The sequence below is a fragment of the Ranitomeya imitator genome, chromosome 6 (assembly GCF_032444005.1).
Source record: "Ranitomeya imitator isolate aRanImi1 chromosome 6, aRanImi1.pri, whole genome shotgun sequence".
Taxonomy (NCBI): domain Eukaryota; kingdom Metazoa; phylum Chordata; class Amphibia; order Anura; family Dendrobatidae; genus Ranitomeya; species Ranitomeya imitator.
In genome coordinates this window covers 177,498,640-177,521,306 of record NC_091287.1, presented here as the reverse complement: position 1 = coordinate 177,521,306, position 22,667 = coordinate 177,498,640, and the positions used below count along the sequence as shown (strand labels likewise).

The following is a 22,667-nucleotide window of genomic DNA, read 5'->3' as shown; positions in this document are numbered from 1 at the left end:
TTATATGCCTCTGTATAGAGACACAGAGAAAGACAGAGATTCAGCCAAGACATCCAAACATCAAAAGGACCAGAGACAAGACAGCAGCCAAGACATCATGGCTCCATCACAAGGGACACAGATTTATCATTCTACAGGAATCCAGCTTAGGGGACCACGGCCCCGGCTGGAAGATTACAGATCTGCTCAATTGATCATCGCGAATCCATGGATATGTTTGGAAAAAGCCAGGATTGGGACCCGTTAGTTGCTTGGCTCCATGGAGGTGTTCGGAGTAGCCAGTTTGTGACCCTTCGGTCACTGGAATGGACTGTCATCTTCCTACATTTGTTGTTACCTCCTCTCTGTGTGCGTGCCACAGGTGGGGTAATCAGCTCTGGAAGACCTGAAGTAACAGCTGCTATTATCCTGGTGAGGCAGCGGAAGGGTGAGACTCTAATGTGCACAATCTTGTTTACTGTGCTGGGACTGCTCTATGTGTTATCAGCCTGTTTTATGGATCAGTGAAGTATTGACACACTGTTTTACCCTCACCCTGTGTTGTCTGAGTAGCGTTATGCTCACGTTAAAAGGAGGGCGGGCATTCGGTGGGACGAATGCGGTGGCGGCTAGTGGAGTGGGACTAAACAAATGTTTTTGTGGGAAAAATTAGATTTTTTTTATTTTCACAGCTTTGTTATAAACTTCTTTGAAGCATTGAGGGGTTCAAGGTGCTCACCACACATCTATATAAATTCCTTGATGGGTCTAGTTTCCAAAATGGCACATCATGGGCTCTCCAAACGCGACATGGCATCTGCTCTGGAATCCAGCCATTTTTGTTTCTAAATGTCAAACTCCTTCCTTTCCGAGCCCTGCCATCTGCCCAAACAGTAATTTTCCCCCACATATGGGGTATCGGCATACTCCCCAGAATTTGCAAAACAAATTTTAGTGTCCATTTTCACCTGTTACCCTTGTGAAAATAAAACATGTGGGTCTTAAGTTAAATTTTTGTTATAAAAAAATAAAATGTTCATTTTTTCCTTTCACATTGCAATAATTCTTGTGAAGCGCTGCCACAGCTCTGATGCCCACTTGGTGAGCGCTCAATGCTTATCACTATGATCTGAGCACCGCAATGACATGAGGGCTCCACTCAGATCACTGCAACTGTCCACAGAGCTGTGTATTTAAACCTATGTGAAATACAGTCCGCAGAGCTGTGTACAGTACCTAGTCTTATCATGTGTGATACAGTCTACAGAGTCGTATGTTTAATTTATCATGTGTGATGCAGTCTGCAGAGGCAGGAGGAGTCACATCAGACATGTGCATGTGTGATGCAGTCTGCAGAGCGGGGAGGAGTCACATCAGACATGGACAAGCAGATTATGCTCACCTTTTTTGCAGATGTAATGCAAATTAACAGTACACTAGGTTTCCATGGCAAATTTCAGCAGCTGCTCTCCCGGTGTTTAAAAGTTGAAAATATCAAAACCTTTTAAACCATTTTTTATTTTTTCTATCATTAAATAAATGTTGATGACACATTCCACTGGCGTATGTAATTTTCTGTTGGGGTAAAACTCTTAGCACTACTCTCACTTTTTATACATTTAAAAAAAGATCACTTTGACACAACATTGCAGGAAGTTACTAGGAGTTAATATAAAGTTAATATTTAATGATACAAGTTTTACTTGTACATGTCAAAAGTATGAAATTTGTTCTGGCCTCGAGATGAGCGAAATGTAAAAAAAGCCTTGGCAGTGAAAGGATTAAATACAACCAACAAGCTTGTGATATAGTTATATTGACTTTCACTGGGAATGCTAGAGACTAGAGGAGAAACTACATAATGATTAAAATCTAGATAGTCTGCCAGCTATTCTTAGCAACATTCTGTAATCAGCCTCTGAGCCCTGCTTCCATTATTTACAGGATGATACTTAAAACTAAGACTGGAAATTAAAGAACTGTCTGCAAAAATCATACCATAAGACCACAGAACTGCCACATAAGGAATTCTATTTCTTTTTTATTTACTTTTAAACTGGCTATATTTTTATTTGCACAAAACTAAGCAAAAGACCTGAGCTGTTAAAATGACACATATCAGATTGAATTGAAAGTATCACAGTGGAATCCTCACATTTTCAACAGGGAAAACTGGGAATGAAGCCAGAAGCACTGAATAAATGAGGATACAGCTGATATTTCTGCCAAGACAGAAGCCAGGCTGAAAAAGAACTTCATTCTTTTGCATGAATGACGTGTTCTAAAGCAATGGATGCACGGTGACTGTATCTTAACTGACAGTATCAATCCATAAACAAAGAATCTCTAGTTTAGATTACCTCGATTACTAAAGGATTATTTTGTTTCCACTGTGCAGGAACCACTTACTAATGGAATACATTAAATGCAAATACATATACTTACATTTTATTCTTTTTGATAAATCCATATTTTGAGATCACATTGGGTATGATTCCCTAATTTTGTTAGAATTTCACATCATATTGCACACATAATTTCCTGTATATTGCCATGACACCACACAAGTATGGCAATTTGTACCACATCCAGGATATATTAGGGGCTACATTCAAATGTTATACTCACGTAGCATTTTTTTTTTGCTGTGAACACAATTGCACTTTTAACATGCTGCAAAGTTTGAACATAAAAGCCTAAAGGAAGAGCACTACAAGAACCAAGTAAAAATATCAAAATCTTTATTAAATAGCCAATAAAAACACATCATGCGTATGTTGAAGGGATTACAAAAGATGACAAAGATCACCAAACAGAAAGCAGTGTAGAGACCAACAGGTAAATAGTATTCCAAACGTATATACCGGATTATAGCCGTGCATTGTGCTATATAGTAACCAATCACGTTGGCCCATTGTAATGCATAGGGATATGTATAATCAGAAAATGCATGAGTGCAAAGTGTTTAACATTTGCCCAAACATGCAAAACAAAGCCAGAAATGTAAGTAAGTAAGTAAATGTAAACTAATTAGTCATATTACCTGGGGAAACCACACTGGCACGAGCCCCAACGCGCGTTTCGGCGCGGTGCCTTCTTTCGGGGGTGACACTATGCATTACAATGGGCCAATGTGATTGGTATACTATATAGCACAATGCACTTGCACCTTTTATATTAAATTTGTGGCTATAATCCGGTATATACCTTTGGAATACTATTTACCTGTTGGTCTCTACACTGCTTTCTGTTTGGTGATCTTTGTCATCTTTCGTAATCCCTTCAACATACGCATGATGTGTTTTTATTAGCTATTTAATAAAGATTTTGATATTTTTACTTGGTTCTTGTAGTGCTGCTCCTTTAGGCTTTTCTGTTCATTCTTCGTCGCACTGAACCTCTAATATATATCCGAGCACCCCTGGTATATTGGTTGGTGGTGCATGTATGGTCTGCTTTATATGATTAAAGTTTGAACATTGCCTTAAAGGAGTTGTCCACTACTCAGACAATCCCTTCTTAAGTATTATATTACGCTTTGTAAAGTAAAAATCTTTATACTTCTCTACCACACTAGCAATGTTGGCGCTGGGTCTCCCAAGACTCGTGTGACATTATTATGCCATGTTAGTCCTGTGGCCAATTGCCAGCTTGTAATGGGATGCAACGCTCACACCTTCCTTGGAAGCCCAAGGTGTGTGAGAAGGAAGTGAGAACCCAGTGACTCCATAGCAGCCAAAGTTGGCTGCAGCACTTACATGGCATAACCATGTTACGCGAGTCTCGGTAGACCTGACATCACTGGAATGCCGCCGGTTTGGGTGAGATGTGATGTTTTTATTTTGCAAGAGGGATTATAGAATTTAAGAACAACCCCTTTAATATATCCTGAGTGTGGTACAAATTGCCATACTTATTTGGTGTCATTTTAATATACAGGTAACTAAGTGGGCAATAATCATTTTTCAAACACAGAATTTTTTTTTTTACCAAACATACAGTACTTACAATTGGATAATGTGCCAGGACACGACATTGATATTATTGTCTAAGCTTCAAACTTAGACTTGGGTTTACATAACAGAGGACATCCATGGAACGCTGCAATGTGACAACTGAATGCACACTGTGATTGCACAGATCTTAAATTAAGTTAGGAAACAAGGTGTGGTATTGTAGCACCCATGCTCTGGGTTGCGTAACCAGCTAATTTAGAAACTTTTTCCAATGTTTCCCAGGTTCGCCACGTGTTTACTAGTCAGGCTGAATAAAAAAAGGTGGAGAAGTGCTGCATAAAAAGAAGTTATTAGCTTCCAAGTCAAATCAAATTTTATGATTTTATCTTAAGTATACAACATGGCAGCATTTTAGCTACATACCCGAGGTTATCAATTCCTAGACTTTTAAGAATGAGTCCCACTACTCTTGTTTCCATAACTGCCATTAAAGGGAATCTGTCTCCCCAAAAATCGTATATGAGCTAAGGCCACCAGCATCAGGGGCTTATCTACAGCATTCTGTAATGCTGTAGATAAGCCCTCGATGTAACCTGAAAGGTAAGAAAAACAGGTTATATTATACACACCCAGGGGCGGTCCCGGTTCGTTTCGGGTCCGATAGGCGTTGCGGTTCGGGTCCGGCGCCTCCTAACTTCATACGATGACGTCCTCTTCTTGTCTTCCTGCTGCAGCTCCGGCGCAGGCGTACTTTGTCTGTCCTGTTGAGGGCAGAGCAAAGTACTGCAGTGCTCAGGCGCCGGGCCTCTCTGACTTTTCCCGGCGCCTGTGCACCTTGATGCCGGTGGCCTTAGCTCATATACGATTTTTGGGGTGACAGATTCCCTTTAATAAATGGACTGAGTAAGATGTGTGAGTTCTACGCTATCCCTATATTTATTGCATGCCTCGATGATGGGTGTGGGTCCTATGTTTGGATATACATAAATGGGAACGCTGTTTTAACGATATGATAGTGTTTTTTTATAGGGATAATTATGCAAAGAGTAACACTTTGACTATTATTAAAATGACTAATCTTATTCCGTTTGCCATGTTGTTGCACCATAACACTAACCAATGGGACAAAGACATTTAATATTCACCACATAAAGCTTATTAGGGTATGAGCACATGATGATATCTAGACACCAGTGAAGCCGCTCAGTTTTCCCCAGTGAAGCTGCTTTAGGGAAACAATCTGCTCACTAAAAGCTCATCATGGGAAATTAACCTTAGCTACTTGGTGCAGAAATGCAGCAAAAAATCTACAACATGAAAAACTCACCAAATGCTCATTTTTGGGAATGTAGCCTAACAAGACGTTCACACCGGACTTATCTACTGCAAATGTTCTACAGCGGAAGATCAAATCTAGAATATAGAATTCACTAAATTGTGAAGATTTAGCTGAAGATTTCACTAGAAAAATGTACTGAGGCGATCCATACCATAAATTTGACAGAGTTCTGATGTTCAATCTACAGAGGCATTTTATTTTAACTGCAGTTATTCTCATTCAGTACTGTAATATGCATTTGATTTTACACCCAGATATGCTGCATATATGAAAACACCTGATTATGAAAATTCTGAACATTTTTAGCATGTTTTCTGTACAGATTGTGCTATATTAAAAAATGTATGGCTGGAACACATATATGATAAGACAAGGTTTCCGCAGTAAAGGGAACCGGGGGAACCTGTCACAAAGCTTTTCCCATATAAAATAGGGACATCACCTGTAAACTCTATGTGACAGCATTCTGGAACACTGTCTATATGCCCTAATGCATTCTCTATAAAACAAAAAATAGCTTTCATTATACTCACAAATGGAGCGGTCCAGTCCAGTGGGCTTCACTGGTCTTGATCTGGCACATTCTCTCTTCTGGCTTTGTGTGGACGACGCATTCTTCATCATCCATGCAGCGTCTTTGGCATTGCATTCCTAAGCAGGTGCACTTCTCTTCCCTTATGAGTTCAGACCAAAGTATTGTGCTGTGCATACGACTACGTTCTTTGGCCTTTCCCCAAGCATGCGGCTTACAGTAGTTTGCGTGCTGTAGTGCAACGTTGAGGACCCTGCGTGGATGACGTACAACTTATCATTCACACGAAGCAAGAAGAGAGGTGGTGCCAGAGCAAGACTAGCAACGCCCATCGGACCAGACCGCATCCTAGGTGGGTATAATAAAAGTTATTTTTATGGGGAGTTTTTGGGGGCATATATACACAGCATTCTAGAATTCTGTCCCTTAAGGATTACAGGTGCTGGTCCTACTTTACATGCTAAAAACCTGTGACAGGTTCCCTAAAAGTTGTGGTTTCTGCTTATAATGAAAACCACTGCCATATTTGTTGATACCACCAGTGCATCACTATCCAAACTAACTTATAATGAAAAGACAAACGATTTCCAGAAGCAGAAGTATTGGGTAAAAAATCCAACATTTTATTAGATAAAGTATAAAAAATCAAAAGTAGCCATTCCCACCACCATGTATAAATTTAAAAAGTCAGGCAGGCGTGTTTTGGAGTCATGTCCTTAGTCATTGAATTAGTCTAGTGTAATGACTAAGGACATGTGTCCAAAACGTGTCTGCCAGACTTTTTAAATTTATACATGGTTGTGAAAATAGCTGCTTTGGGATTTTATACTTACTCTAATAAAATATTAGATTTCTTATTGGATCCTTCTGCTGCTGGAAATCATTTGTCTTTTCTGAAATCCCCCCCATGCACCGTAGCCTCCGTGCAGTGGACTCCCAAATGGTGAGCTGACTTTGGAGTTTTCTCTTATAATTTTTTAACTTATAATGAGGTTTGTTAAATTCCATTGTTGAGCTGGTCACAGAACTATTCATCATTCTTCAAGAATATGATGTGGATGTAAACACAGCAGGGGTTGTTATTTTAAGCAAGTTGCATAAATCTAGTTGGCACATTGACTTACCTGCCATCAACAGTGACTGGTTTTTCCTGCCCATCTGGAAAATATATTGTGAGATCCACCTTTCTATGAAGAAGATTTTCTTTAGATTCTTCTGAGATTTCATTTCCCGTCCCCTCAGACTCTGTTGATGACATGTGCTCCATTTGTGGTTTGGAGGTAGATTGCATTGGTGGAGGAGGAGCAGGGGCCTTTATTTTCTTACTACAAGAAAAGATTTTTTAAGAAAGTTACTTCTAAATATAACATTTGTATTGGTAATCATTTTATGCTATGCTGAATATAGCCCTCATCCTTTAAATAAAATAGCTTTTCTACAGTCAGAATATATAGGCACTCAATAAGGTAAGCATTTTCTGTAATTATATTCAGTAATGTGCTAATATTTTAACCCCTTAATGACAGCCAATACGTCTTTTAACTGACCTGAGATATAAGAGAATATCCTCCCCATACAGGTGACAATCCAGCAGCTGAAGGCTATACACTATAGCTGACAACTTGCTGTATCAGCCACGATCAGTGTTTACACCATCCAAATCTGTTTAACCCCTTAGATGCTGCTTTCAATAGTGACTACATCATTATAAATGGTTAACAGAGTGTGGGGGCTTCCTCTTTATCCCAATTGGTGTCCTCAGATCATGATTTTGTGGTCCTGATGTTTGCCATGGCAATTCACAACCAAATAGCGGCCTTAGAGTCTGTCGGCTGTAGTAATCTGTTCAGAAGTTAGAGGCATTTAGGTGGTAAAAATACACTTTTTCATTTCTGTAATGCCACTTTGCATTAATTCCTGAAAAGCACCTGAAGGATTAATAAACTACCTGACAATGTCAGGGGGTGCTGTTTTTAAAATGGTATAACTTTTGGGGGTTTCCCAATATATTGGACCCCTAAAGGCACTTCAAATCCAAAGTGCGGTGATGAAGATGACGATGCAACAAAGAGATGCAAGGCCTGGTGGCGCGAATGAGGCAACATCATGAGAAGTGCGGTGATGAAGATGACGATGCAACAAAGAGATGCAAGGCCTGGTGGCGCGAATGAGGCAACATCATGAGAAGTGCGGTGATGAAGATGAGTCATCTTCATCACTGCACTTCTCATGATGTTGCCTCATTCGCGCCACCAGGCCTTGCATCTCTTTGTTGCATCGTTTGCATTTTGCATGCATGCCTGCCTTACTGATAGGCGAAGGAGCTTCATTAAAATATTCCCAAACTGGGTCTCTTTTACGGCCTGCTGCCATTATAAGGAAAGAATGTAATAAACCTCAGATCGTACACACAAACAGATCCAGACTTGTCTGTCTGTGGCTATGCTGCAGTATTGTGCTCAAAGTTTCATTTTCATTTTCTTGTCTGCTTGCCCTTCCTCCTCCTCACACTTAGATTCACATTCTTCTTGTGATGTGCAGATCTATTCCACTCCAAACAATCAGAAACATATTGTCTAACTTCTTGGATTTGGCACTGAAGGGGTTGATTCTGTATTCATAGGTTTGTAGAACAATAGGATTAAGGTCTTTTTCTCAACTCTGTTCATGTTGTAACATTTTTGCCGTGAAGAAGAGGCTGGGACCTCTGCGGAGTCAAATTCAGTTAGGTAGAAACTTTGATTTAAATCACTGATTTAAATCAAGCCTTACTGACTAGTGACTTAAATCGTGATTTAAATCGTGATTTAAATCAGTTAGATTTAAATCAAATCCACCCTGATTTGTTGTTCAATTTCTTCTGAGTATGCAGATGCCCCATATATGGTGGAAAACTACTGTACTGTTGCCACTACATTCAGCTCTGCCCTCACCCTTTCCCAGCAGCTGCCTAATTAGCAGCTTAACCCCTTTCTGACCTCGGACGGGATAGTACGTCCGAGGTCAGATCCCCTGCTTTGATGCAGGGCTCCGCGGTGAGCCCGCATCAAAGCTGGGACATGTCAGCTGTTTTGAACAGCTGACATGTGCCCGTAATAGGCGCGGGCAGAATCGCGATCTGCCCACACCTATTAACTAGTTAAATGCCGCTGTCAAACGCAGACAGCGGCATTTAACTACCGCTTCCGGCCGGGCGGCCGGAAATGACGTCATCGCCGACCCCCGTCACATGATCGGGGGTCGGCGATGCATCAGGATGGTAACCATAAAGGTTCTAGAGATCTCTATGGTTACTGATCACCGGTGGCTGTGAGCGCCACCCTGTGGTCGGCGCTCACAGCACACCTCCATTTCTGCTACATAGCAGCGATCAGCAGATCGCTGCTATGTAGCAGAGGCGATCAAGTTGTGCCTGCTTCTAGCCTCCCATGTAGGCTATTGAAGCATGGCAAAAGTAAAAAAAAAAAGTTAAAAAAAATGTGAAAAAAATAAAAAAAATATAAAAGTTCAAATCACCCCCCTTTCGCCCCAATCAAAATAAATCAATAATAAAAAAAAAAATCTACACATATTTGGTATCGCCGCGCTCAGAATCGCCCGATCTATCAATTAAAAAAAGCATTAACCTGATCGCTAAACGGCGTAGCGAGAAAAAAATTTGAAACGCCAGAATTACGTTTTTTAGGTTGCTGCGACATTGCATTAAAATGCAATAACGGGCGATCAAAAGAACGTATCTGAACCAAAATGCTATCATTAAAAACGTCATCTCGGCACGCAAAAAATAAGCCCTCAGCCGACCCTAGATCACAAAAAATGGAGACGCTACGAGTATCGGAAAATGGCGCAATTTTTTTTTTTTTAAAGCAAAGTTTGGAATTTTTTTTCACCACTTAGATAAAAAATAACCTAGTCATGTTAGGTGTCTATGAACTCGTAATGACCTGGAGAATCATAATGGCAGGTCAGTTTTAGCATTTAGTGAACCTAGCAAAAAAGCCAAACAAAAAACAAGTGTGGGATTGCACTTTTTGTGCAATTTCACCGCACTTGGAATATTTTTCCCGTTTTCTAGTACACGACATGCTAAAACCAATGATGTCGTTCAAAAGTACTAATCGTCCCGCAAAAAATAAGCCCTCACATGGCCAAATTGGCGGAAAAATAAAAAAGTTATGGCTCTGGGAAGGAGGGGAGTGAAAAACGAACACGGAAAAACGAAAAATCCCAAGGTCATGAAGGGGTTAAGGACATCTCTCTGATTTTTTCGCATGGTGCCGCATGCAACAGTACCTCTGGCAGAGAGGGTTTTAAAGTCTGGGATGCTGGTGTATTAGTTATCTACATAGAAGTGATAACCCTAATCCAGCAGTGGGTGCACCAATTGCCACACAATTTTCCCCCTCACACCCAGGACAGGGGGCATTCAGAGAGGTCAAGCCGGGTCTCCCTCCCTTCATAAACCCTGAATCTGTTCCTATACCCTAAAGCACTCTTGCATAGATTGTACAGTTTAATTCCGTACCCGGCCCTCTTACTGGGCAGGTATTGTGAATTTTAGCCTCCATTTGAAAGGAACCAGAGATTCATCCATAGAGATGTTCCTTTGGGGGTTGTACGCCCCAGCAAATTTTCTGCTGAAGTGTTCAGCTACTGGCTAGTGATGACCAAGTATGTGTAGAAGGGTGGTGCAGTTAGGGACAGTAAGGAACATGCTGTTACTTTAAGAGACTGCACCCCTTGTCTGGCAGGATGGAATGTTCTGCTTCTCCCCTGGTATATACTATGTGAATGAACTGAACTGTGCAGATGGCAGGGGTGGAGCTTGAACAGCGTGTGTGAGCTGAGGCTGCTGCAGAGAGAGCTTTGTGTCCTGATATAGCTGCAAGAGAGGACCCCCTGCCTGTAATGGAGTGGACTTGTGAGATTTCACAGACTTTTCTGGGTGCAGCCAGGGTGGCTGTGTTAGTTCGGGGAGCAACGAAGATACCGAGAAAGGGATTTACAGTTTCCAGGAGCACCTCCAGGACCCCGAAGCAAGGAGAAGACCACGTTTCACGGAGCTGGTAGAAAGCTGTGCGCACCACCATACTAGACTGTAGGGGGCCCCCGGGATGGGATCTGAGTCCCCAACATCACCCTGAGTTTGTTCCTGTTGTGTGCACAAGTCAGGGCCTAGTGTAGGCTTCAATAGTCAGAACACGGTAGCCGTGAGGCCTACTTAGTAAAGGCCTGGGAGGTTATACGTAGAGTAGCATCAATATTTGTTTATTGTTTGCATTTACTTGTGTGACATATATTGAGTCTGTAACAGTTGGAGCACCGTGCTATTTTACGGACAAGCTAAAGAATATAACTCTTGTAAATTATCTTTTGCCATACCCGTTTGCATCTTCCTCATCCACTTCAATGCTTCCCTTCCAATAAATCAACCCTTTGTTGTTTGCACCTCATCTTGTGTACAGTAGTCTTCTGTCACCGTGGTGGTTCCCCGGCCATCGCTTCATATGCTCATTACTCGAGATTTCCGAGCATGCTCGGGTGTTCTCTGAGTATTGTGGGCGTGCTCGGAGATTTAGTTTGTATCTCCGCAGCTGCATGATTTGCGGCTGCTGGACAGCCTGAATACATTTGGGGATTGCCTGTTTTTTAGGGAATCCCCACATGTGTCCAGGCTGTCTAGCAGCCATAAATCATGCAGCTGCGGTGACACAAACTAAATCTCCGAGCACATCCAAATACTGAGGTCACCCGAGCATGCTCAGAAATCTCGAGTGATGAGCATACTTGCTCATCACTACTACTGGCCAAATTTTGTATAGATGACCAAAGTTGGGATCAAGCATATTATCACTATAATGCAAACATTTTTAGATTGCTTCAAATTGTATCCTTCTCATGTCCATACCGAAAACTAGCATGCTGTATAATAAACCAGTACTGCAGTATTGCCGAAGCTCTGGTATTCTCACTATGCCCATATGCAGCACAATACCCCAAAATGTCATAATTTCTGCAGCATTTACAGGGTTCTATCTGGCGTATGATGACATTGGATTTTGGGTGAAAAATTGATGGACATATAACTTTGTCTAGGCCATCACCACATTTATTATTTCCTCACTGAAGAATAATTTTAAATAGTCAATTTCAGTTAGGCCTGTATTGTCAAATTGGATTCCTGAGCTGCCCATGAAATCCAGAATAAGAGAGTGATAATTTTCGGGGGGTGGAGTCCAGATGGGTTCCATTGCTGTAGGGGGTTGCCTCAGACCTAGGGCGCGTTGCTGGGGATCTCTCTTCACTAGAAGAGGAGAAGGAGGAAGAAAATTAAGAGGAATGTGGGATCTTCCTCACCTCCTGAATTTGTGTAGGAGGCAACGAAACAGAATGCTGAATAGCATCTTTTTGACGACTGGGCCATTTTTATTTTATTCTTCTAAACAGTGGGGATGTGTGTGTAAGTGGTGCTTTTATATGTGTATTGTGTGGGGCTTGTATAAAAAGTACTATTTATTATTACATTTGCTATAAGAAGTAGAGAGAAAAGTAGAAAAGAAAAGTTAAAAAGGAAAATGGAAAAATTTAGAAGAAAAAAGAAAAAGAAAATCAGGAGAAGTTAAAAAAAACTTTGTATAAAATAATTACAGTGACGTTCACTACACTAATGCCCTAACTATAAAGCTACTCGGTAGTAACTATTATTTTTTTTTCTGCAAAACAAAATGGACGTCACTAAGGCCTGTTTCACACGTCAGTGTCTCCGGTACGTGAGGTGACAGTTTCCTCACGTACCGGAGACACTGACACACGTAGACACATAAAAATCAATGCATCTGTGCAGATGTCATTGATTTTTTGCGGACCGTGTCTCCGTGTGCCAAACACGGAGACATGTCAGTGTTCGTGGGAGCGCACGTATTACACGGACCCATTAAAGTCAATGGGTCCGTGTAAAACACGTACCACAGACGGACGTTGTCCGTGTGCAGTCCGTGTGCCGTGCAGGAAACAGCGCTACATTAAGCGCTGTCCCCCCCCCACTGGTGCTGAAGCCGCGATTCATATCTTCCCTGCAGCAGCGTTTGCTGCAGAGAAGATATGAATAATAGTGTTTAAAATAAAGATCTATGTGCCCTCCCACCCCCTGTGCGCCCCCCAGCTGTTCTGAAAATACTCATCCAGCTCCCTCGTTGGCTGTCGCTGCTTCCTGTTCTGGCCGCATCTTCTCCTGTATGCGATCACGTGGGGCCGCTCATTTTCAGTAAGGCTAGGTTCCCATTGTGTTAATGGGAACACGCTAACGGACAGCGTTGCACGGCGAAATTAACGCCGTGCAACGCGTCCGTTAGCGCGCCCATTCACGGCAATGGGAACGCGCAGCACTAGCGCGTGCCATGTTCGGCATGTGCTAGCGACGCGCCGGTGTTTCCTGGCGCGCGGCGGACGCTGCTTGCAGCGTCCGAGGCGCGCCCGCGGTCCGTTCCCCGCTCTCGCAGATCGGGGATATGCGCGAGCGGGGACGTTACCGCGACCCCGGGACGCGGCCCCGTTAAAAACATTGCGTTAGCGCAATCCGCTAGCGCTAAACGGATTGCACTAACGCAATGTGACCCAAGCCTAATGAATATGCGGCTCCACCTCCCATAGGGCACATAGATCTTTATCTTAAACACTATTGTTTATATCTTCTCTGCTGCTGCAGGGAAGATATGAATCGCGGCTTCAGCACCAGATGCGGGTACGTGTGGTACCCAGCACGGTGCGTGTGGTACCCAGTGGGCACACGGGCGGCACACGTGTGCTGCACGTGTGCCACACTGATGTGCCACAGAAACATGGGGGCACACGGACACGGATAATTCCAGTACCGATTTTTTCCGATACCGGAATTATCTGGACATGTGAAACCGGCCTAACACTGCGATGTCCGCTCCCTTTGCTTTGTTGTGAAATAAAAAAATTGAGACTAATGCAATTTAAGTGGAAAAAAATGCAATTTTATTTATTTTCTTAATTTTATTTTGCATCAGTTCTTGTGAAGCACCAGAAAGGTCAAGAGAAACCTCTTGAATGCAGTATTACATGCTTTGAGAGATGCAGTGAAGTCTTGTTTGGATGTTTTTACTGACATATTGGCTCCTTAGGCTAAGTTTCCATAAGGAGTTTTTGTCCGTGTTGTCGCTACGCAAAAATCTCAGGGTTTTACATTTCCAGAAAAATAGGTGGAAGTTTTAGAAATCTCATTCCTACTTTGAATTTTTTTTTAGGTTGCAAACTGACTTGCAGCATTTTCGGAATTTGCAATGTGGTAGTTTCTCTTGTGAGTTTTACGTGCAGATTTTTCTCATAGAATTGCATTAGAGCATTTTTAGCACATTTACACATTATTATTTATCAATTACGTTTTGTCTAAGCCAAATACAAAGAAGTATCACAAACAAACCAGCTATATTTAAAACATGACATTTCAAAATGACACCAAAATTACGGAATCAAAACCGCACTAAATACACAAGAAAAAAATGCACTCAAAAACTCAATGAAACATAAAAGAAACCTAATGTAGCCAACAGTTGCACAAATGCTGCAGAAAATCTGCAACATCAAAACCCCACAAAATACCCATTGTGGGACCATAGCCTAAGGCTAAGGGGTGGTTCTGCAGTACCTGGCTGTGGCCACTGTGCAGTTGATGGAGCTGTACTGTTCCACTGATTAGCATAATCAGATCGATTTTCTCAGGAGAAAGAAAAATGGTAGAGTGACCCTAGCCTAAAGATGGGTCATTAATATAAAAGTAACAAACAACCCCTTTATGGGTGAAAGAATATCAGTTTTCAGGCAGAAACACAATTTCAAATATGATCAAATAACCATTTGCATATATCAGTTTAGATTGTTAGAATCAGGGAGTATGAGTGCATCCACAAGGGCTAGGTGTTAATAGAAATGAGCTCTGCACCCATGATGTCTCAGCGTCATGTCACTCTGCACTGAATGTCTCAGAGAATTCTTATGTGATGTTCATAAGTCCATTTGTAATAGGTTTGCAATACATCCAGTATTACAACTGAAAATAGATCCTTACAAATGGATCAAAAATGGAATCAACTGCAAACGAAGTTTACATTTCTTAATTACTCCTATTGTTTTTCTTTAAAGATGAACAGACATTTTTTCTGTTAAGATCTTATTTCAGTTTGGTGACAACCGCAGATATTCAGTTTTTGAGCATCTTGAATAGGTAGTGGAAGTAGAAACTCAGATGAAAAGTCTTTTAAAGCTTCTCTATGAGAGCCTTAAAGGGAATCTTTCACCCCAAAAACGGCCTATAAACTAAAGGTACCGTCACATTAAGCGACACTGCAGCGATATAGGCAACGGTGCCGATCGCTGCAGTGTCGCTGTTTCGTCGCTGTGTGGTCGCTGGAGAGCTGTCACACAGACAGCTCTCCAGCGACCAACGATGCCGAAGTCCAATGGTAACCAGGGTAAACATCGGGTTACTAAGCGCAGGGCCGCGCTTAGTAACCCGATGTTTACCCTGGTTACCATTGTAAATGTAAAAAAAAAAAAACACTACATACTTACTTACTACATACTGCCACTCCTATCAGTGGCAGTAGGACAACCTCTGCTGCCAATGGATCCTGCTTAAGTGTAATTCTTTACATTCTTAACATATCTTGACCATTTGGAAACAGAAGGTATCTATGTTCTAACAAGCTTATTATAGCTCACATACAGTAGGTGCACAACCTGACATTCTCACAGTCCCTGACACTTCTACGCCATCCCTACATCTGGTTCTGAACATTTGATTTGAAAGAACATTTAAAAGAAGGGAACAACCAAAAATATGTAATAAAAACACCAACTTTCCATAGAACACTTTATGGGCTGGTAAGGAATTTACAGAACTCATTCTACCTGTGTGAAATACTCAGTGACAAAGTGAAGGTCATTGCTAACAGGGCTGATATATGTAACTTGTTATCACACCAGATATAATCTCCCTTGTTGTAGCCAGTAGCCAGTCTGCCAGCTTGTAACCTGGCCCAGTAATTTACAAGCATCATTGCTCAGACAATACACTGAAATAGATAGAGTGCATACAAATACCTGGCATTGATAAAGTACGTTCCTAGAGTAACCCCGATGTCTCTAGTCTTCTTTGTCTCCTTAGTTAAATCTCCCAGTGAAAAGGAAAGTTTTTTGGCAGCAGATAATCCAGGCCCAGCAGAGTCCGAGTAGACATAGTCCTGTGCAGGCTGCCACACTACCACACATGACATTTCGGCAGGTTGCTGAATTAGGAAAGTCAAAGTCCTCCGAGTGTTTGTGTCGGATGGTTACTCATTAATATTGACTTATAAATGATGTGACTGCAGCCCTCCTTATTCTTAGGCGTTAGCTAACTCTTATGTAACACTATATGACTAATTTGTTTAATTCTAATTATTATAATTACATTGCAGTACATAAAGTTATCACAACCCACAGTTTCTCAAGAGCTATTAAATGATAGTTTGCTATGAAAAGCCATCCAGCCAGCGCTCTCAAATCTGGCTGTAAAAGTGGGCCTAATAAGACTATGCAAACAATTACATTTCAACTAAAGCCATCCGAATCCTCACTTTTGTGTAACAGGATATTCCAGGGAATATACAGTCATGGCCAAAAGTTTTGAGAATGAGACAAATATTAATTTTTCCAAAGTCTACAGCTTCATTTTTTCTAATTTCAATTTGCATATACTCCTGAATGTCAGAGTGATCAGTTTATCAGCAATTACTGTACTTGCAAAGTCAATATTTGCACAGAAAATGAACTTTAACCCCCAAAACACATTTCAAAATCATTGCAGTCCTGCCTTAAAAGGAGCAGCTAACATCGTTTTAGTGATTGATCCATTAACACAGGTGAGGGTGTTGATGAGGACAGGGCTGGCGATCAATCAGTCATGATTAAGTAAGAATGACATCACTGGACACTTTAAAAGGAGGCTGGTGCTTGGTATCATTGTTTCTCTTCAGTTAACCATGTTAACTTCAGTTAACCATCTCTAAAGAAACATGTGCAGCCATCATTGCACTGCACAAAAATGGCCTAACAGGGAAGAGTGTGGTACTTGTTCTTAGTAGTTTTCTGTGTGTCCACAGCTTTTTCCATTGATCAAATGGACTTCAAAGCACGTGAAAAGACGTGGCTTTTACAGCTGGACAAGGTTTTCAGCGGTGGTGCTTGTACAGTTTTAGACTCCAGATCCAGAGACTTATCTGATTTGACCAGTAAATATAAAGACTTGTTACAAAAAAGGACCCGCCTATGGTGGAATAAGTCCTTTTTGGAAAGATATATTGCATGTGGGTTGATTCCCAGAGGACTCCGAATCCAGGTATTTCCTTCTTTTTATATTGAAGATGACACATTTAAAAATCAATGGGAGGAGATTGCAGCCACATGTTCAAAAGGGTTTATGACACTCCTGATTAAAAATAATGAAACAACTATGAATGAGATTGATAAAGATCTGGGCGATATTCAGGAGGAAATTAATAGCATGCTTACTTCTGAAAATGGGACTGCATTTTAAAAGTGATCTGGACGCAGAGATTCAGAAATGGGAGAAGGAGATTGTGACTATTAAAACCAAGAAATATCAAAGAGATGTATCGGATGCCCAGAACCAGATTAATAAGAGAACTATGTCAAGGGCTAGATCAGTATCCTTCTCATCAGTTTCATCTGTGGAGGAGAGAATAGCCGTAAATGATAAGGGAAGAAATGGACTTGACAAAGAGGATACACATAGGGACCGGTGGCAGAAGGTGACTCGATTTGGCAATAAAAGGAAAACTCCTACGTCACCACAGAAAGAAAAGAGACCTAAAAACGCCAATTTAGAGGTAATTAATCTCTCTCAAATTCCACTTACAGAGGCACAGGTTGAGGTGTTAGGACTTGGTCTATCTTTCTCTCCCTGTAATAGCTTTGATTACTTTACAGCGTTGAAAGACCTGCATCTTTTTTCAAGAAAACTTGTTTTGAAAAAGCTCCATTCCCGTTCTGTAACGGAGAGCAATTATATCACCGAACAAGAAGCTATCTCTATTCTGGAGGAGTTGGAGAGTGAGTCAGCTGGTCCATCTACAGGTATCCCCCTCCACCCATTTCAGCTAAGTCCACCACGTTTCCTCCCTTGGCACTTTGTCCACAGGTGGAAATTTTCACGAACCTTGTTGCCGCAGATTTGAAAACCATCAACAACAAAAATAAAAAGGATAATCTCACGGGGCATCAGAGGAAGGCACTGCGTGAGATTCAGGCATTAGAAGGTGTGGTTATCAAACCCTCTGACAAGGGTGGAAACGTGGTGGTCTGGCCCTCCGATAAATATGAGAAGGAGGCATTTAAACAATTACGCAATAGAGAAACTTATACGTTGCTCACTGAGAACCCGCTTCCGGGCTTCATGTCGGAACTGGTCGAGATACTTGAAGAGGCACTTTACGCGGGGACCATCAGTAAGAAACTGTTTGATGGATTGGTGATCAAATACCCGGTAGTGCCTACCTTCTATCTCCTCCCCAAGGTCCACAAAGATTCTGTCAATCCTCCTGGGCGTCCGATTGTCTCTGGCATAGGAGGGATGTGTGATCCGATTTGTAAATTTATAGATCACTACCTTAGATCACAGGTGGAGACTTTACCCTCCTATGTCAGGGACACTACGGACGTCCTGAGGAGACTAGATGGCCTAACACTGGAACCTGATATGCTATTGGTCACGGCGGACGTAGAGACACTCTACACCTCTATCCGCCATGAGGATGGTCTATTGGCATCTGATTTCTTTCTTAGGGCCAGCAGCATTGATCGGGATATTTGTGACCTGGTGTTGAGGCTCTTGCGATTCATCCTTACACACAATTTTTTTACTTTTAAGGACCGATACTACCTCCAGAGCCGCGGTACAGCTATGGGGGCGGCGTGTGCGCCCTCCTATGCTAACCTCTTCCTGGGTCACTGGGAGAGGGGCATCTTTCAGGAGGGCGACCACGCCGCCTCACGGATTCTGGGGTGGTATAGGTATATTGATGATATTTTGTTTATTTGGCATGGCTCAGTGGAACAACTGAAATCATTTATGCAGGATTTGAATCGCAACAGACTCAACATCAGGCTCACCTATAACTATAGTAATAAGAATATATCTTTTCTTGATATAATGCTGATGGTCCAGGAGAACGGATATATACACACAGATGTGTTTAGAAAGGAAACCTCTGTCAACGCACTCCTCCATGCCTCCTCATCCCATCTTGACTCCACAATTGGAGCAATACCAATTGGGCAATTTTTGAGGATGAGGAGGATATGTTCTACAGAGGAGGCTTTTGACAGGCAGTCTGTGGACCTTGGGGAGAGATTCCGCGCACACGGATACAGTAATAGGAGTATCAGACGAGGCCTGGGCCGTGCTAGAAGCCAGAGAAGGAGTGATCTGCTATCTCAATCTCATAAGAGTAGGAAAGAGGAGGAAGGAAGAATTCGTTACATATCAACGTTTAACCATCAATGGGGAGTAATGAGGAAAATCTTAAGCAGACATTGGCCAATCCTCAAAACTGAACCCACACTCGCAAAATATCTCTCAGATGAACCGTTAATGACAGCAAGGAGGGGTAAGAACCTGAGAGATATATTGGTCAGAAGCCACTACACCATTAAGACCCCGACTATTTTTGGGGCAGGCAGACAGAGGTGGGGGTTTTACCCCTGCGGAGAATGCCTGGCATGTCGAAACCATATACGGGCGTTGTCGTTTAACTCGGCCGATGGCCAGAAAGAGTTCAAAATCACTGATTACATCAGTTGCAGCACCACATTTGTGGTATACATGGCTAAATGTTCATGTAACCTGGCTTATATAGGTCTCACTTCACGTGAACTGAGGGTCAGGACACGTGAACATATACGAGACATCATGGCGGCGGGCAGAGTGGATGACATTGCCTCTCTAAAAACCATACCCCGCCATTTTAGATCATACCATGGCTGCAATCCTAAGGACTTAAAGATTTGTGGCATTGACCATGTGAGAGGTGGGATTAGAGGGGGAGATTTGAAACGTACATTGGCGCAATTGGAATGTCGCTGGATAGCTACTCTGGGTACCATGTCCCCACATGGTCTAAATGAACAACTTAGTTTTTCATCTTTCCTATAAGATATTATGGTCTGTTTATTGTCTTCTGTTGTCTCTTTCTGGATTTTAATTTTGTGTGTTTTAATCTTTTTCGTTATAGTATTGTTGTTCCATTATCACATCCTCACCAATAATTCAGTTCCTGAGTGTTTGTGTTTCGGCATGACATCAAGAGGCACCTTGAGCGGGACATCATATGATAATCTTTCAAGATCCAATATTGGAATGAAGCTGGACACTGATTTATGTTTTTTATGTTTCTTTATTTGTTTGTCTCTCATGATTTATTTTTGTTGTTGTTCATCTTTTTGAGTATTATATTAGCATGCTCTTTTTAGTATATACTTAATTATACCTAGGGTGCACTATATTTGGGGTCTGATTACCCCCTTATAATGTATTCTTTTGGGGAATGTCCCCTTATGCACTTTAGTACCACTATGATATTACACCAAGTCTTGTCTGGCTGATCAGTAATATGTATGCCAGTTTTTGCAAGTTTATAAATGTAGCATGTAACCCCTTTTTTTTGTGGGTTATTCATGAGGCACAACGTCACTTTATGGAAACAGGAACACATGGGCTACTTGCACAGTGAACAAGTCTGTATGATCATGTTCACACACCACCAAGAAACCTGAAGACACAAAAGAGAATAGTAAAACCAAAAACACTCAGTTTGAAAAAATGTTGCAGTAATCCGCCAGTGCTAGTAAAAGATGTAAAAAACAGGGTATTTGGTTGATACGTTTTTTGCAAAAAATGTAATTTTTTGCAAATTAAGTATTTAAATACATCAGATAGGGATTGCATACATTAGTTAGGACTGCTCTGATAAGGGTATACCGTGAAGATTGGTAGAGCAGCTTAGTATACATTTTTTGCAAAAAACGTATCAACCAAATACCCTGTTTTTTACATCTTTTACTAGCACTGGCGGATTACTGCAACATTTTTTCAAACTGAGTGTTTTTGGTTTTACTATTCTCTTTTGTGTCTACAACGTCACTTTAGTCTGCCAGCTTAATAGATAAGTTAGTGAGATAACACTTGTACATTCACTTGTTATTTTTCCTTTTTTCTTCTTCTATTCATATCACACACTACATACCTATCATCCTATATGTTCGCCCTCTTCCAAAATGGCCACCGCGGCGCGCGCGCATGCGCAGTGTGGCAGACTCCGGCACGCATCCTCTCCTGCATCCAGGATGTGACGAGACGGGGTAGTGACGTCACGAGGGATTTCCCTCCCCCCGCCTGGTCACAGGAAGAGCAGGACTTGATGCGGAGAGCACGGGCCTGCGTGACGCCGCGCATGCGCCGACTATGGCGCTGATTATCATACACAGGTGCCTACACTACATAAATACACGGGCACACACATCTCTACAGCCCCCCGAGGAAGCCCAACGCGAAACGCGCGTCGGGGCTGCTGAAGAGACAGACACTGGCACAGATGATATGGGTAAGATGAGCGGTGCACTTTGCCCAATCTTTTACCTGTTGGCCTTATAGGTGATACATTGCATACGGAGCCGTTTACCCCAGATAGGGTTTCAGTTATATATATTCTGGCACTTTATTACTGCACTAAGCACTTTTCCGTTTCATACCGTATTTCATCTAATTATGAGGCTAATAGCTCTTTAAGCCCATGGTGTTACTACAGCTGTCTGTATTCTATGTATTAGCATCATTTCTGGATTTTGTGTCGTTAGTCTGTAGTTATTTAATTCGTATGTGTTATTATTAATAAAATTATTGCTTTTCTTAATATGAGTATATGGGACTTTCTTACTCCATGGAGTTTTGTAGGATTGGTAGTTTCGGAGTGTCCTGGTTACTAATGTCCTAACCTATATGGGATGTTATCCCGCCACGTTTGTCTAAGATATGCATCAGTGGTACTTGTTCTTAGTAGTTTTCTGTGTGTCCACAGCTTTTTCCATTGATCAAATGGACTTCAAAGCACGTGAAAAGACGTGGCTTTTACAGCTGGACAAGGTTTTCAGCGGTGGTGCTTGTACAGTTTTAGACTCCAGATCCAGAGACTTATCTGATTTGACCAGTAAATATAAAGACTTGTTACAAAAAAGGACCGGCCTATGGTGGAATAAGTCCTTTTTGGAAAGATATATTGCATGTGGGTTGATTCCCAGAGGACTCCGTATCCAGGTCTTTCCTTCTTTTTATATTGAAGATGACACATTTAAAAATCAATGGGAGGAGATTGCAGCCACATGTTCAAAAGGGTTTATGACACTCCTGATTAAAAATAATGAAACAACTATGAATGAGATTGATAAAGATCTGGGCGATATTCAGGAGGAAATTAATAGCATGCTTACTTCTGAAAATGGGACTGCATTTAAAAGTGATCTGGACGCAGAGATTCAGAAATGGGAGAAGGAGATTGTGACTATTAAAACCAAGAAATATCAAAGAGATGTATCGGATGCCCAGAACAATAGAGTATACAGGTGGAGGACGAACCAGATTAATAAGAGAACTATGTCAAGGGCTAGATCAGTATCCTTCTCATCAGTTTCATCTGTGGAGGAGAGAATAGCCGTAAATGATAAGGGAAGAAATGGACTTGACAAAGAGGATACACATAGGGACCGGTGGCAGAAGGTGACTCGA

General features: G+C 41.7%; 1 protein-coding gene across 4 annotated transcripts in view; it reads right to left on the bottom strand.

Moving 5' to 3' along the window:
• COBL (cordon-bleu WH2 repeat protein) overlaps positions 1-22,667 on the bottom strand; it is a 641,622-nt gene that overhangs the window by 452,443 nt on the left and 166,512 nt on the right. For 2 of the 4 annotated variants that reach the window (XM_069730331.1, XM_069730333.1), the window contains exons 1-2: positions 15,932-16,181; positions 6,931-7,131 (exon numbers count right to left, since the gene is read on the bottom strand). In XM_069730331.1, the coding sequence (XP_069586432.1) occupies positions 6,931-7,131; positions 15,932-16,104 (374 nt within the window). In that variant the 5' untranslated portion in view covers positions 16,105-16,181. Of the gene's footprint in view, positions 1-6,930; positions 7,132-15,931; positions 16,182-22,667 lie in introns of those variants that run through there. The other 2 variants (XM_069730332.1, XM_069730335.1) reach the window with 1 other exon arrangement.